Raw genomic sequence first — 14,312 nt, forward strand, 5'->3', positions numbered from 1 at the left:
CTGCGGACTGCCACCGAATTAGCGGATGCTACCGCTGTACGGCTAGCAGAGTCCAGGACGGCGTTCATGGCGTAGGACGAAAAAGCCGACGCCTGAGAAGTCAAAGACGCAACTTGCGGAGCAGAGGTACGTGTGACCGCATTAATCTCAGACAGAAAAGCTGAGATAGCTTGGAGTGCCCACACAGCTGCAAAGGCCGGGGCAAAAGACGCGCCTGTGGCTTCATAGATGGATTTCACCAGGAGCTCTATCTGCCTGTCAGTGGCATCCTTGAGCGATGAGCCATCTGCAACTGATACTACAGATCTAGCCGCCAGTCTAGAGACTGGAGGATCCACCTTGGGACATTGAGCCCAACCCTTAACTACGTCAGAGGGGAAGGGGTAACGTGTGTCATTAAGGCGCTTAGTAAAGCGCTTGTCCGGAAATGCTCTGTGCTTCTGGACAGCATCTCTGAAGTTAGAGTGATCGAAAAACGCACTCCGTGTACGTTTGGGAAACCTAAACTGGTGTTTCTCCTGCTGCGAAGCAGACTCCTCTATAGGTGGAGGTGGGGGAGAAAGATCTAGCACCTGGTTGATGGATGATATAAGATCATTTACTAAGGCGTCCCCCTCAGGTGTATCAAGATTGAGGGCAACGTCAGGGTCAGAGCCCTGAGCTGCGACGTCCGCCTCGTCCTCCATAGAGTCCTCAAGCTGAGACCCCGAGCAGCGTGAGGAAGTCGGGGAAGATTCCCAGCGAGCCCGCTTAGCCGGTCTGGGACTGTGGTCCGTGCAGGAGTCCTCCACGTGAGACCTAGGGGCCACCCCAGGAGCACGCTGCGGCGCAGACCGAGAGGGGCCTGGAGGCGATGATCCAACAGTGCCCGGGGCCTGTGTAAGGACCGGTCTGGACTGCAAGGCTTCTAGTAGCTTGGCAGACCATTTGTCCATAGACTGAGCCATGGATTGTGAAAGCGACTCAGAGAGTTTCTCAGCAAAAACTGCAAACTCTGTCCCTGCCGCCTGGACAGTGGAAGCAGGAGGGTCTGCCTGATCCGAGGGGCCCACTAGTGACCGAGGATCCGGCTGAGCAAGTGCAACAGGGGTCGAGCATTGCTCACAGTGAGGGTAGGTGGAACCCGCAGGTAACATAGCCCCACAAGAGGTACAGGTTGCAAAAAACCCCTTTGCCTTAGCGCCCTTGCTCCTTGTGGACGACATGCTGTTGTCTCCTAGGAGAGTGATCACTGAGGGTATATAGCCAAAAGTAAACAACCCGGCCGAACAGAGAAAATATATATATATATATATATATATATATATATATATATATATATATATATATATATATAATATAGGGGGGGGGGAGGAGGAAACATAAAGTATGCTCCAGCCCTCACTGCCGACGTCAGGTCGACCTTCCCGCCCTTACCCCTGACTGGCAGGCCCGGGGGCGGGAGTTATGGTACTAGGCCGCAATGAAGCCGGGGACTAAATTTAATACCGCGGCCGACAAACAGGATCGGTCGGCGCGGAAGTCACGGTCTTCACAAAACCAGCAGCTGCTGCAGCGTCTGTGAAACAAGCGCTCCATGCACAGTCCCCATGGGGACACAGAGTACCTTTAGATGCAGGGCCCTGTCCCTGAGGATACATAGACTCCTGTCCGGCAGATTCCCACAGGGGCTGCGGAGGGAGCCCGGTCCCAGTGAATGGATGACCGGTCAGGATCCCACTTCTCCCAGAGCCTCTAAGGGATGGTGAAGGAAAACGGCATGTGGCTCCAGCCTCTGTACCCGCAATGGGTACCTCAACCTTAACAGCACCGCCGACGTAGTGGGGTGAGAAGGGAGCATGCCGGGGGCCCTTGTGGGGACCCTCTTTTCTTCCAACCGATAAAATCAGCAGCTGCTGCTGACTAAAATGGGAATGCATGAGTGGATGTGTGCCTCCTTCCACACAAAGCATAAAACTGAGCAGCCCGTGATGCACGGGAGGGTGTATAGGCAGAGGGGAGGGGTTACACTTTTCAGTGTAATACTTTGTGTGGCCTCCGGAGGCAGAAGCTATACACCCTAATTGTCTGGGTCTCCCAATGGAGCGACAAAGAAATCAAGTTATAAACCTCGCATAAAAATTATCAGATGGGGCAGAAGAAAAAAGAAGGTCCTCAGATAAAAATCAAACACTTTATTGTTCCATTTTAAAATCCATGGTGGTCCAATAAAATCAATTTAAAATCCTTGGTGGCATCCTACGTCATACACACAAGCCGACACTGGGGTCCTGTGTAGGCGCACTTTGATCTGCCCTGAGGGCGGCAGATGAAAGTATTATAGTGCGCCAGCGCAGGACCTCAATGCTAGCTTGTGTGCATGACGTAGGACGCGTCATGCATCCAGGCTTCAGAAGAAGGAGGACAAAGATGGCCGAAAGAGGAGGTGCCGATATCTGAGAACGGAGACATCCATCCAACCAGTCTGCACCACACCGCCCCTTAGGTGAGTATTATAAAGTGATTTTTACGTTCTACACAGCAGCCTGGGCTCTTATATACAGTATGTTAGAATGCTGTATATAAGAGCCCACTGGTGGTGGCCGCAGCTTATAGTCACCAAATCAAGTGACCTCTTCTCTTTAAAAATAGGACCTGGTTGACAAAATGAAGTAGACCAAAAGATTCTCAAAAGCTAGACATCATACTGAGAACCAAAGAAATTAAGAAACACTTGAGAAAAAGTAATTGATATCTGTCTGGAAAAGGTTATAAAGCCATTTGTAAAGCTTTGAAACCCCAGTGAACCACAGTAAGAGCCATTATCTACAAATGGCGAAAACATAGAACAGTGGTGAACCTTCCCAGGAGTGGCCGGCTGACCAAAATTATCCCAAGAGCGCAGTAACGACTCATTAAAGAGGTCATAAAAGACCCCACAACTACATCCAAAGAATTGCAGGCCTCAATTAGGGGTGCTCCACACATAGCGAGATCGCTACCGAAATCGCTGCTACGGCACGGTTTTGGTGACGCACCAGTGACCTCATTAGCGATCTCGCAGTGTGTGACACTAAGCAGCGATCTGGCCCCTGCTGCGAGATCGCTGCTCGTTACACACAGCCCTGGTTCGTTTTCTTCAAAGGCGCTCTCCCGCTGTGACACACAGATCGCTGTGTGTGATAGCGAGAGAGCGACGAAATGAAGCGAGCAGAGAGCAGGAGCCGGCATCTGGCAGCTGTGGTAAGCTGTAACCAGGGTAAACATCGGGTAACCAAGGTGGTTACCCGATATTTACCTTAGTTACCAGCCTCCGCAGCTCTCACGCTGCCTGTGCTGCCGGCTCCAGCTCTCTGCACATGTAGCTGCAGTACACATCGGGTTAATTAACCCGATGTGTACTGTAGCTAGGAGAGCAAGGAGCCAGCGCTAAGCAGTGTGCTTGGCTCCCTGCTCTCTGCACATGTAGCTGCAGTACACATCGGGTTAATTAACCCGATGTGTACTGTACCTAGGAGAGCAGGGAGCCAGCGCTAAGCAGTGTGCGCGGCTCCCTGCTCTCTGCACATGTAGCTGCAGTACACATCCGGTTAATTAACCCGATGTGTACTGTACCTAGGAGAGCAGGGAGCCAGCGCTAAGCAGTGTGCGCGGCTCCCTGCTCTCGCGGTTATGATCGCTGCTTCGGCTGCTGTGTTTGACAGCTAAGCAGCGATCATAACAGCGACTTACAAGGTCGCTGTTACGTCACAGAAAATGGTGACGTAACAGCAACCTCGTTGTCGCTGTCACTTAGTGTGAACCAGCCCTTACTTCAGTTAAGGTCAGTATTCACGACTCCACCATAAAAAAAGAGACTGGGCAAAAAGGGCCGGCATGGAAGAGTTTCAAGATGAAAACCACTGCTGAGCAAAAATAACATGAAGGCTAGTCTCAATTTTGACAAAACAACCAATCCAAATGTAATAAGGGGTAAATAAGAACTGAAAAGACCATAGAAAAAATCCTAAAAACACAAAACCACCAATCCAAATTTTTAGGGTTTTTTTCTACCATCTTTTTAGTCTCAATTTTGCCAGAAAACATCTTTATGATCCTCAAGACTTTTGAGAGAACTTTTATTGTGGACTTGCAAGACAAAAGTTGAATGTTTTGGAAGGTGTATGACCAATTACATCTGGTGTAAAAGTAGCAGCATTTCAGATAAGGTACATCATGCAAACAGTAAAGTGTGGTGGTAGTGTGATGGTCTGAAGTGGTTTTGCTGCATCAAGACCTGGAAGACTTAAATGGAACCCCGAATTCTGCTGCCTACCAAAAAATCCTGAAGGAGACTGTCCGGCCATGTGTTTGTGACCTCAAGCTGAAGCGCACTTGAGTTATGCAGCAAGACAATGATCCAAAACACACCAGCAAGTAAACCTCTGAATGGCTTAATAAAAAATAAAATTAAGACTTTGGAGTAGCTTAGTCAAAGTCCTGACTTTAATCCGATTAAGATGCTGTGAGAGGACTATAAAAAGATGATTCATGCTCGGAAACCCTTCAATATGGCTGAATTACAACAATTCTGCAAAGATGAGGGGGCCTAAATTCCTCAAGCATGTTGTAAAGGACTCATTGCCAGTTATAGCAAACGCTTCATTGCAGTTGTTGCTGCTAAGGGTGGCCTAACCAGTTATTAGGTTTAGGGGCAATCACTTTTTCACACAGGGCCCTGTAGGTTTTGATTTTGTTTTCCCTTAATAATAAAGGCCTTCCTTTATAAAGTGCAATTTGTGTTTGTGTTATGTTTACTAATCTCCCTGGATATGGGCAGCAGAAAAAAGTTGCAATGCAGAATAGTCTGGATGGTGGATAAACAGCCCCAATCATGTTCCAAAAAAATTCAAGCTGTCCTGCAGCTCAGGGTGCATCAGTGTCAGAGCAAATGATCTTTCGACATTTGAATGAAATGAAGCGCTATGGCAGGAGACCCAGGATGACCCCACTGCTGACACAGACATAAAAAGCTAGACTGCGGTTTGCCTACATGTACGTGAGTAAGCCACAATCCTGGGTAAAAGTCTTCTGGGCAGATAAGACCAAGTTAGAGCTTTTTGGTTAAACACATCATTCTACTGTTTACCAAAAATAGAATGAGGCCTACAAAGAAAAGAATACAGCACCTACAGTCAAATATGGTGGAGGTTTAAACATGTTTTTCAGCTGTTTTTGCTGCCTTTGGCCCTAGTGTCCTTGACTGTGTGCAAAAAATCATGACATCTGAAGATTCCCAAAGGATTTTGGGTTGCAATGTAGTGCCCAGTGTCAGAAATCTGGGTTTGAGTCCTAGGTCATGGGTCTTCCAGCAGTGAAGAGTTAACATGATGCTTTAAATAGCAAAACATCTATGTAAGAATGAATATGTGGATTATGTAATTTTTGGCGGATTACATCAAAGGCTGCAAGGTAGATGTTGTAGACCTAATTGCCATAATATAGAACATAAATTGACGTTGGGCCTTCACACACCACAATACACCGACACAAATTTAATGTGAACAGTCATGAAGTAGCGATTTTTTAAGATTATTTCATTGAATGCTTTTTGTTAGCAAAAGTAAACCGTTTTAAAGGAGTTTCCCCATCAATGATTTCCTTTAACCCCTTTGGCCTTCTGTAGATAAAAGTAATAAAATCTGCTTACTTAGTGACCCCTTGTTCCAGACACTCTGTTATTGTTTCTGGTCTATGTTGTCAGGCTGCTGTGGTGACGTTAAAAACTGCAAAGCATGTGACCACTGCAGTGAATCGCAGTGATTGCCTACCACAGTCATGAGTGTTGTAGTCTTGATGTCATTGTTGCAGTCTGCAAACAAAGACTGGAAACAACGGAAGAAAACAGCACAGCAGCAAGGGGTCAATAAGTATTACCAAGTCCTAATTTTATGTAGCTCATGAAGAATGCACTTGCCTGGCAGGATCAGTGGATATTGGTTGTAGGGAGACCTTGTAGAAATACTTTCTTCTGTCCTTTAGAATTTCTATCAGAACAGGAAATTGATTAAAAAAAAAAAATCACACAAAGAAAAGAAGAAAAAAAACGTGAAAAATCCAAAATCATCAGAAAAGTACAACGCTGTATGTAGATAGAAACCATTAAGGAAGCATTGCTTAGTTGTTAAGAAAAATCCTAAAAAAATGGATTTTTGTGTACTCACCGTAAAATCGTTTTCTCTTAGCCATCATTGGGGGACACAGGACCATGGGTGTTATGCTGCTTATCCATAGGAGGACACTAAGTAGATGCAAAGATGTTAGCTCCTCCTCTGCAGTATACACCCCCTGGCCCAGCCAGGCTACTACAGTTTTAGTACACAAGCAGTAGGAGAAAAAGTAACAAAAAAACGTGAGTGAATACTCATAACAAAAAAGTACTGAGACAGAAAAAAGCCAAGGCCCAACAGGGCAAAAGGAAGGGTGCTGTGTCCCCCAATGATGGCTAAGAGAAAACGATTTTACGGTGAGTACACAAAAATCCGTTTTTCTCTGACGCCTCATTGGGGGACACAAGCCCATGGGACGTCCTAAAGCAGTCCATGGGTGGGTAAACAATAAACATAGCAACCCAAGGACTAGGAACCAGTCCCAGATAACCAGGAGCGCCTACTGAGATAGATACTCCACTATCGTTTGCAGAATTTTCCTACTTAGGTTCGCCTCAGCCTGGGTATGGACTCAGGAATGCTTTGAAACAGTATGTAGGCAAGACCAGGTCGCAGCCTTACACCTCTGTTCCACTGAAGCCTGATGCCTAATGGCCCAAGAGGCGCCAACTGCTCGCGTGGAATGAGTCCGCAGCCCACTAGGAATGGGCTTGAGTTGCAAGCGGTAGACCTCCTGGATCGCAGCGCGAATCCAGCGAACCAGCATTGCGTATGAAGCTGCCTCTCCTTTCTTAGGCCTTTCAAGAATGACGAACAAGGAGTCTATGTTCCTAAAGGGGCTGTCCTGGGTACGTAATATGTGAGAGCCCTCACAAGGTCTAGCGAATATAGAACCCTTTCCACCCTATGGACTGGGTGTGGACAAAAGGAAGGCAGAACAATATCCTCGTTCATATGAAACGGGGAAGTAACCTTCAGAAGAAAATCCGGAAGGGGGCGTAGAACCACCTTGTCCTGATGAAAGATCAGAAAGGGATCGCGGCAAGAGTGTGCTGCCAGTTCCGAAACTTGTCTGATGGACGTAATCACCACTAAAAATGTTACCTTCCAAGAGAGAAGAGCAAAAGAAGATTGCTTAAGAGGTTCAAAAGGGGACCTCTGGATACCGTCCAAAACGAGATTGAGGTACCATGGGTCCAGCGACCGTTTATACAGGGAAACTAGATGGGAAACACCCTTGAGGAAAGTCTTGACTTGCGGATTGCAAGCTAGGCGGTATTGATAGAATATTGAGAGAGATGAAACCTGCCCCTTAAGGGAGCTGAGGGCCAACCCCTTTTGCAACCTGACTGCAAAAAATAAATAAATCAAGAATTCTGGTAATCGCCAGAGGCATAGGTTGGACATTAGATTCCCTGCACTGGGAAAGGAAAGTTTTCCACGTACGGTGGTAAATACGGGATGAAGGCCGGCTTTCGGGCACTGTACATGGTGGAGATGACCGCAGGGGAGAATCTCGCTCTTGTTAAATCCAGGTCTCAATAACCAGGCCGTCAGCTTCAGGGCTCTGGAGTTCGGATGGGAAATGGGCCCTTGGTTCAGCAGGTCTGGGATGCTTGCGAGGCGCCATGAGCAATTGTACTAATTCAGCATACCTGGCGCACCTGGGCTAGTCCGGTGCTATTAGTATCACCGGGACTCCTTCTGCCTTGATCTTCCTGATTACTCGTGGCAGCAGGGGCAGAGGCGAAAAACATTTAAGGTAGACGGAAACGACTTCAGGAGACTAGAGCATCCGCGCCAATGGACTGTGGATCACGTGGCCTAGCTAAGAACGCGGTTACCTTTGCGTTCAACCTTAAGGCCATTAGATCCACGTCTGGTGTATTACAGTGAGTGCAGATGAGTGGGAACACTTCTGGGTGGAGAAACCACTCTCCGGCGGCCAGGCCTTGGCGACTTAGAAGGTCCGCCACCCAGTTCTCTACTCCCGGTATGTGTAACGCTGAAAAACACGGACCCCCGTCGATTAGGCCCAGGTGAAGATCATGAGGACCTCGAGATAAGCTGTCTTGCTGCTGGTACCTCCCTGCCGATTGACATAGGCCACAGCTGTTGCATTGTCCAATTGGACCCGAATCAAAACGACCTGCTAGCACAGGGGTCGGGAACCTATGGCTCGCGAGCCAGATATGGCTCTTTTGATGGCCGTATCTGGCTCGCAGACAGGGCTCCTACCTGTCTATGGGCAAATGCCGGGGCCCTGGAGAGCCGGGGGGGCCCACTCGCCTTTATAGTTCTGCTGCCCCCGGCCGAGTTCCGGGGACCGCAGTCCTCGGCAGCAATCTGCGGCGCCGTCACTTTAAGGCGCGCAGACATCCTGTTTTGAATTTCATCTGTGGGCGGAGCTACCGCCTTCTCAGTCCCACAGATGAAGGAGGCGAGCTTCTGTCCGGCGCTGTGTGGGCCCCCTCTCCACCGTGACCTAATCGGGTAAATGCCCTCCCCGCCTCCCCATTATGGGCCCCGGTGAGCTGCTTCTAACCCCCCAGATGTATGCCCTGCCAATCCCCCCCCCCCCGCCGATTCCGCGGGTGCAGGCCCCACAGAGCAGCAGAGTTGTGTGTATTTGTCTGTATGTAGCAGAGTTGTATGTGTTTGTCTGTATGTAGCAGAGTTGTATGTGTTTGTCTGTATGTAGCAGAGTTGTATGTGTTTGTCTGTATGTAGCAGAGTTGTATGTGTTTGTCTGTATGTAGCAGAGTTGTATGTGTTTGTCTGTATGTAGCAGAGTTGTGTGTGTTTGTCTGTATGTAGCAGAGTTGTGTGTGTTTGTCTGTATGTAGCAGAGTTGTGTGTGTTTGTCTGTATGTAGCAGAGTTGTGTGTGTTTGTCTGTATGTAGCAGAGTTGTGTGTGTTTGTCTGTATGTAGCAGAGTTGTGTGTATTTGTCTGTATGTAGCAGAGTTGTGTGTGTTTGTCTGTATGTAGCAGAGTTGTGTGTGTTTGTCTGTATGTAGCAGAGTTGTGTGTGTTTGTCTGTATGTAGCAGAGTTGTGTGTGTGTGTTTGTCTGTTTGTAGCAGAGTTGTGTGTGTCTGTTTGTAGCAGAGTGTAGTACCATTGTTTCAGTCCAGTTGTGGCTTTATACAGCAGGGAGGAGCATTCCTTGCTGTACTAAGTGAACATTGGAGCGATTGATCTGTCAATGGCCCTTTAAAAACATATTGTACGGCTCTCGCGGAATTATATTTCAAAATATGTGGCGTTTACGGCTCTCTTAGCCAAAAAGGTTCCTGACCCCTGTGCTAGCAGAAAGGGGGAATGACCTGAGCGCGAGAAGATCGCGCTGATTTTCAGGATGATTTCTGGGAAGGGAAGACTCCTGGGGTGTCCAACGTCCCGAAGCAGTGTGGAGCCAGTACGCTGCTCCCCAGACTAAGAGGCTGGCGCCCGTGGTCAGGAGTAGCCAGTCCACTTGGGGGAAAAAAAACTCCTTCTCGATATGGAAGAGGACTGAAGCCACCAGCAAAGCGCATACCTGACTGAAAAGTTCGTCCAAGGAAAAGGGGCTCTTGTCCCAGGCAGCTAGAAGCGCAAGCTGCAGTGGGCGGTGGTGTGGCTAAGCGAGCAGCACTGCCTCTATAGCCGCCGGTATCCTACCTAGAACTCTCATACTGAATCGTATGGAGCGAGAGGAGTATGTAGAGGGCAGTGTACCGCTTGTTGTAGAGCGGTCGCCTTGTCTTGAGGGGAAGATATCAAGCCCCGAAGAGTGTCCAGGGACATGCCCAGGGAGGTGACGAATTTTGACGGGACCGGGGATTATTTGACTGGACTGGAGTCAGAAGCCGCCCTCAGCGGGATAGGGTGCCCACAGAGATCTGCACGCTGGTTGAGCCCTTGATGAGGAAGCCATCCAAGCAAGGCAGAACAGCCACTCTCCTGGCGTGAAGGGCACTCATGGCGGCCGCCATGACCTTAGTTTAGACCCTTGGTGCTGTGGCAGAGCCGAGGGTAGGGCCACAAATGAAAAAAAAAAAAAAGTCCAGAACCGCGAAGCGGAGGAACTTTTGGTGAGCTGGAGCGATGGGTATGAGCAGGTACGCGTCCCTGATAGCTAGGGAAGCAAGGAATACTCCTTCGACCATAAAGGTAATAATGGACCCTAGGAAGTCCATTCGGAATCTCCTTACGTGCACATTTTTGCTCAGGTGTTAGAGGTCCAGGATGGGACGAACTGACCCGTCCTTTTTTGTGGACCACGAGAGGTTAGAATAGAAGGCCTTGAACCTCTCGCCGTCCGGAACAGGTACCAGTACCATCACCCCCGCCGTTTGGAGGGAGTGGATCGCTGAGGAGAAGGCCTCGTGGTGTTTTGGAGCCTTTGGGGGGGGGGGTTTGAGAGAAAACACTGGACCAGGATCGGCTCCAGAATTCAATGTGGCAACCGGAAGACACAAGGTATCACACCCATTTGTGGTCTGAGGCGGCGGCCCAGATGGAGGACGACGAGACTCCTCGGTCTTTGTCTAGACTGCCAGGACGAGGTGGACTCGGGGAGGGCTGAGAAGGTCGGGCCCTGCGTGTCTAGTAAAAAACATCCTGGGCTAGAGTTGGGGGAGGGAGGTACTCTTTTCCTCCCGTGGCGTCAGACAAAAAAAAGAGCCTGTCCAGACGATCGGCAAACCATCGGTCTGGAAACGAGTACTGTGAGAGGCTTCTTAGAGACAGAGTCCGCTCTCCATTATCGGAACCAGAGGGCCTTACAGATGGCTATGGTATTTGAGGCGGCAATAACTGCGCAGGTAGCAGCGCCGAGGGAGGCCTGCATGAGGTACTCTGCCGCCGCAGCAATGTGAACTGTTACATCTGTGAGGGTCTGAGCGAAACTGGTAGTCCTGGTGCCTGTGCGACCCACACGGAAGGGGAGAGGGACCCGCGGCCTCGAGGCAGAGCGATCGAGCTGCTCCACTTGTCTGTCTGTCGGGTCCTTGAAGGAGGATCCATCAAGTAAAAGACAGGAGTGGTCCTTCAGGCAGGCGGAAGCCGGGTGAGGGTCCACCGAGGCCGGATCAGCCCAGCCCTTAGAGACAGCTAAGCCAAAGGGGTACCGGGACTCCATGAGTTTACGGATACCGAAGCAGCGTTAAAATCCCTTTTTTTTTTATTTGAGGTTTCTTCACCCTTTTAAAGGAGACCGCAGGGTCAGTAGTAGTGGATGGGAGATCTTCCACATGCAGAGTTTTGGTTGATTGCTGCAATAAGGGAGTCCATCACAGCTTGATCGCTCAGGGAGGTTGAAACCAAGGAATCATCTCGGTACAAACATCATTCCCCTTCCTCCGGCTCCTCAGAGACCGCGGAACATGTGGGAGAACCCCATCTGTGTACCCCAGAGGGAGAACCATGGGGGTCTTGCCCTTTTTCTGATCTGAAAACAGTGAAGCAGAGGGCTGATTCTTATCAGAAGGACCCTCTATAGAGGTGTCATCAGGCTGTGTTCTGTCCAGGGGCCCCGAGGGGTGGGAGGACGATGTTGCATAGCCAGCACCAGGTTCTGGGAACTGTGCCCATTCCGGGGGACTGGGAGCCGTAGGCTCTGGGCTGGCAGCGGTTGCTTCGGTGGTGGCGGGGGGGTAAGCTACAGGGGCACCGGACTCACAGAAGGAAGAGGTGCTATCATCCCCTAGTAGCTCAGCGTCTTATAGTTGTTGCTGTAGTTGTGCAGGGCATAAAACATGTGACGGCAGCCCCTGGCTGATGAGCCACAAACTCTGATTGTAATGGGGGAGCAATGCTCTGCACAGATAATGTGCAAGTGAGGCTATAACTCACCCAGAACCCTGATGGCCCCTCCCCCCCTCCTCCTGCGTCCCAGTTCTGAGAAGGAGGAAGCCAGCTCTGAGAGACGCCCACGGGCTCTGATCACAACAAGTGGGAGCAATGCTCTGCAGATCCTGTGTGAGGAGGGTTACGCGCGCTTTCTTATCGAGAGTCGGAGGGGACGGGGTTTAGCTCTGACAAGAAGGCATGAGAGAATATAATAATCAAAAAAATGGTGGGAAGGGACTCCTCTTCCCCCCCCCTCCAGCCCTGCTCAACAATGGTGGACAGAAAAAACTCTCTAAGTGTACCACAGCTGCGGGTGCACTGAGTCCTGGGGGCTCTCCCCCTCCCCCCACCACAGGTGGAATGCTATGCAGGAGTCTGCAATCACAGCTCACGTGCATCCAGTCAGTGTGACCTTTGCTCCAATTCAGTGTGGAGAGTCTGACGCCTGCTGACAGAACTTGTATCAACTCAGAGCCTGCCAGAGGGACTGAGGAAGTTTTCATCTGCTCTGGAGCTCTGGAAAAATCGGAATGATCTCACCTCAGCTCCTGTGGAGATGGCAGTCTGGTCACACTTGGTGCAGAACGTGTATCAACTCAGAGCCTGCAAGAGGGGCTGAGGAAGTTTTCATCTGCTCTGGGCTCTGGAAAATCAATGCCATGAGACCTGTCGTTCAGTGAGTAGCAGCCCAGGATCCAGAAGTCGCAGGAGGGGTACGGGGAGGCGACACTCCACGTTCCCGCCTGTTGATGGCTTTGGGAAATCGGTCCCCGAAGGAAACCGTCGCCCTCTAAAAACAAAAAAAACTTGCTGCAGTAGTCTGCAGAGATGTGCCTCCTATAGACACTAAGCTAAAACTGAAGTAGCCTGGCTGGGCCAGGGGGTGTATACTGCAGGGGAGGAGCTAACATCTTTGCATCTACTTAGTGTCCTCCTATGGATAAGCAGCATAACACCTATGGTCCTGTGTCCGCCAATGAGGCTTCAGAGAAAATTGAATTTTTTTTTTTTAAATCAGCAGACGAAGAAGGATAAAACTGCGCTGTGATTATTAAAACAAAACAAAAAAAAACCAACGGATTTTTGTGTACTCACCGTAAAATCGTTTTCTCTTAGCCATCATCGGGGGACACAGGACCATGGGTGTTATGCTGCCTATCCATAGGAGGACACTAAGTAGATGAAAAAGCATAGCTCCTCCTCTGCAGTATACACCCCCTGGCCGGGCCAGGCAGCCTCAGTTTTAGTACACAAGCAGTAAACCAGTAAAAACTTCTCAACAGAGGAACATGAGAAAAGAAGAGTCATAACCAAATAAGGTACTGAGAGAACCAAGGCCCAACAGGGCAACAGGGTGGGTGCGGTGTCCCCCAATGATGGCTAAGAGAAAACGATTTTACGGTGAGTACACAAAAATCCGTTTTTCTCTGATGCCTCATTGGGGGACACAGGACCATGGGACGTCCTAAAGCAGTCCATGGGTGGGAAACATAAAAGAAGACAACATAACCCAAGGACTAGGAACCAGTCCCAGACAGCCTGAGCGCCTACTGAGAGAGGTGCTCTACTGCCGTTTGCAGAATTTTCCTACCCAGATTTGCCTCAGTTGAAACCTGGGTATGGACTCTGTAATGCTTTGAAAACGTATGTAGGCTAGACCAGGTTGCAGCCTTACACACCTGTTCCACTGAAGCCTGCTGCCGAATGGCCCACAAAGTGCCAACTGCTCACGTGGAATAAGCCCGCAGCCCACTAGGAATGGGCTTGAGTTGCAAGTGGTAGACTTCCTGGATCGCAGAGCGAATCCAGCGAGCCAGAGTCGCCTTTGAAGCTGCCTGTCCCTTCTTAGGCCCCTCAGGAATGACGAACAAAGAATCCGTTTTCCTAAAGGGGGCTGACCAGGATATGTAATATCTGAGAGCTCTGACGAGGTCTAACGAATGCAGAGACCTTTCCACCCTATGAACTGGGTGTGGACAAAAGGAAGGCAGAACAATGTCCTCGTTCAAATAAAACGGGGTAAGAACCTTTGGAAGAAAATCCGGAAGGGGGCGCAGAACCACCTTGTCTTGGTGGAAGATCAGAAAAGGCTCGCGGCAAGAGAGTGCTGCTAGCTCCGAAACCCGTCTGATGGACGTAATTGCCACCAGGAATGTTACCTTCCAGGACAGAAGAGCAAGGGAGGATTCCTTGAGAGGTTCAAAGGGAGACCTCTGGACACCGTCCAGAACGAGGTTGAGGTCCCATGGGTCCAGCGGCCGTTTGTACGGGGGAACTAGATGGGAAACGCCCTGGAGGAAGGTCTTGACTTGCGGTTTTTGAGCCAGGCGGCATTGGTAGAAGATTGAGA

The 14,312-nt window shown here is 49.7% G+C and overlaps 1 protein-coding gene across 1 annotated transcript in view; it reads right to left on the reverse strand.

The window, feature by feature from the left end:
* BRCA2 (BRCA2 DNA repair associated) overlaps positions 1 to 14,312 on the reverse strand; it is a 213,149-nt gene that overhangs the window by 132,624 nt on the left and 66,213 nt on the right. Inside the window, exon 12 of the mRNA XM_075337343.1 lies at positions 5,936 to 6,005. Coding sequence (XP_075193458.1) covers positions 5,936 to 6,005 — 70 coding nt within the window. The remainder of the gene's footprint in view (positions 1 to 5,935; positions 6,006 to 14,312) is intronic.

Source organism: Anomaloglossus baeobatrachus, chromosome 2, assembly GCF_048569485.1.
Source record: "Anomaloglossus baeobatrachus isolate aAnoBae1 chromosome 2, aAnoBae1.hap1, whole genome shotgun sequence".
Taxonomy (NCBI): domain Eukaryota; kingdom Metazoa; phylum Chordata; class Amphibia; order Anura; family Aromobatidae; genus Anomaloglossus; species Anomaloglossus baeobatrachus.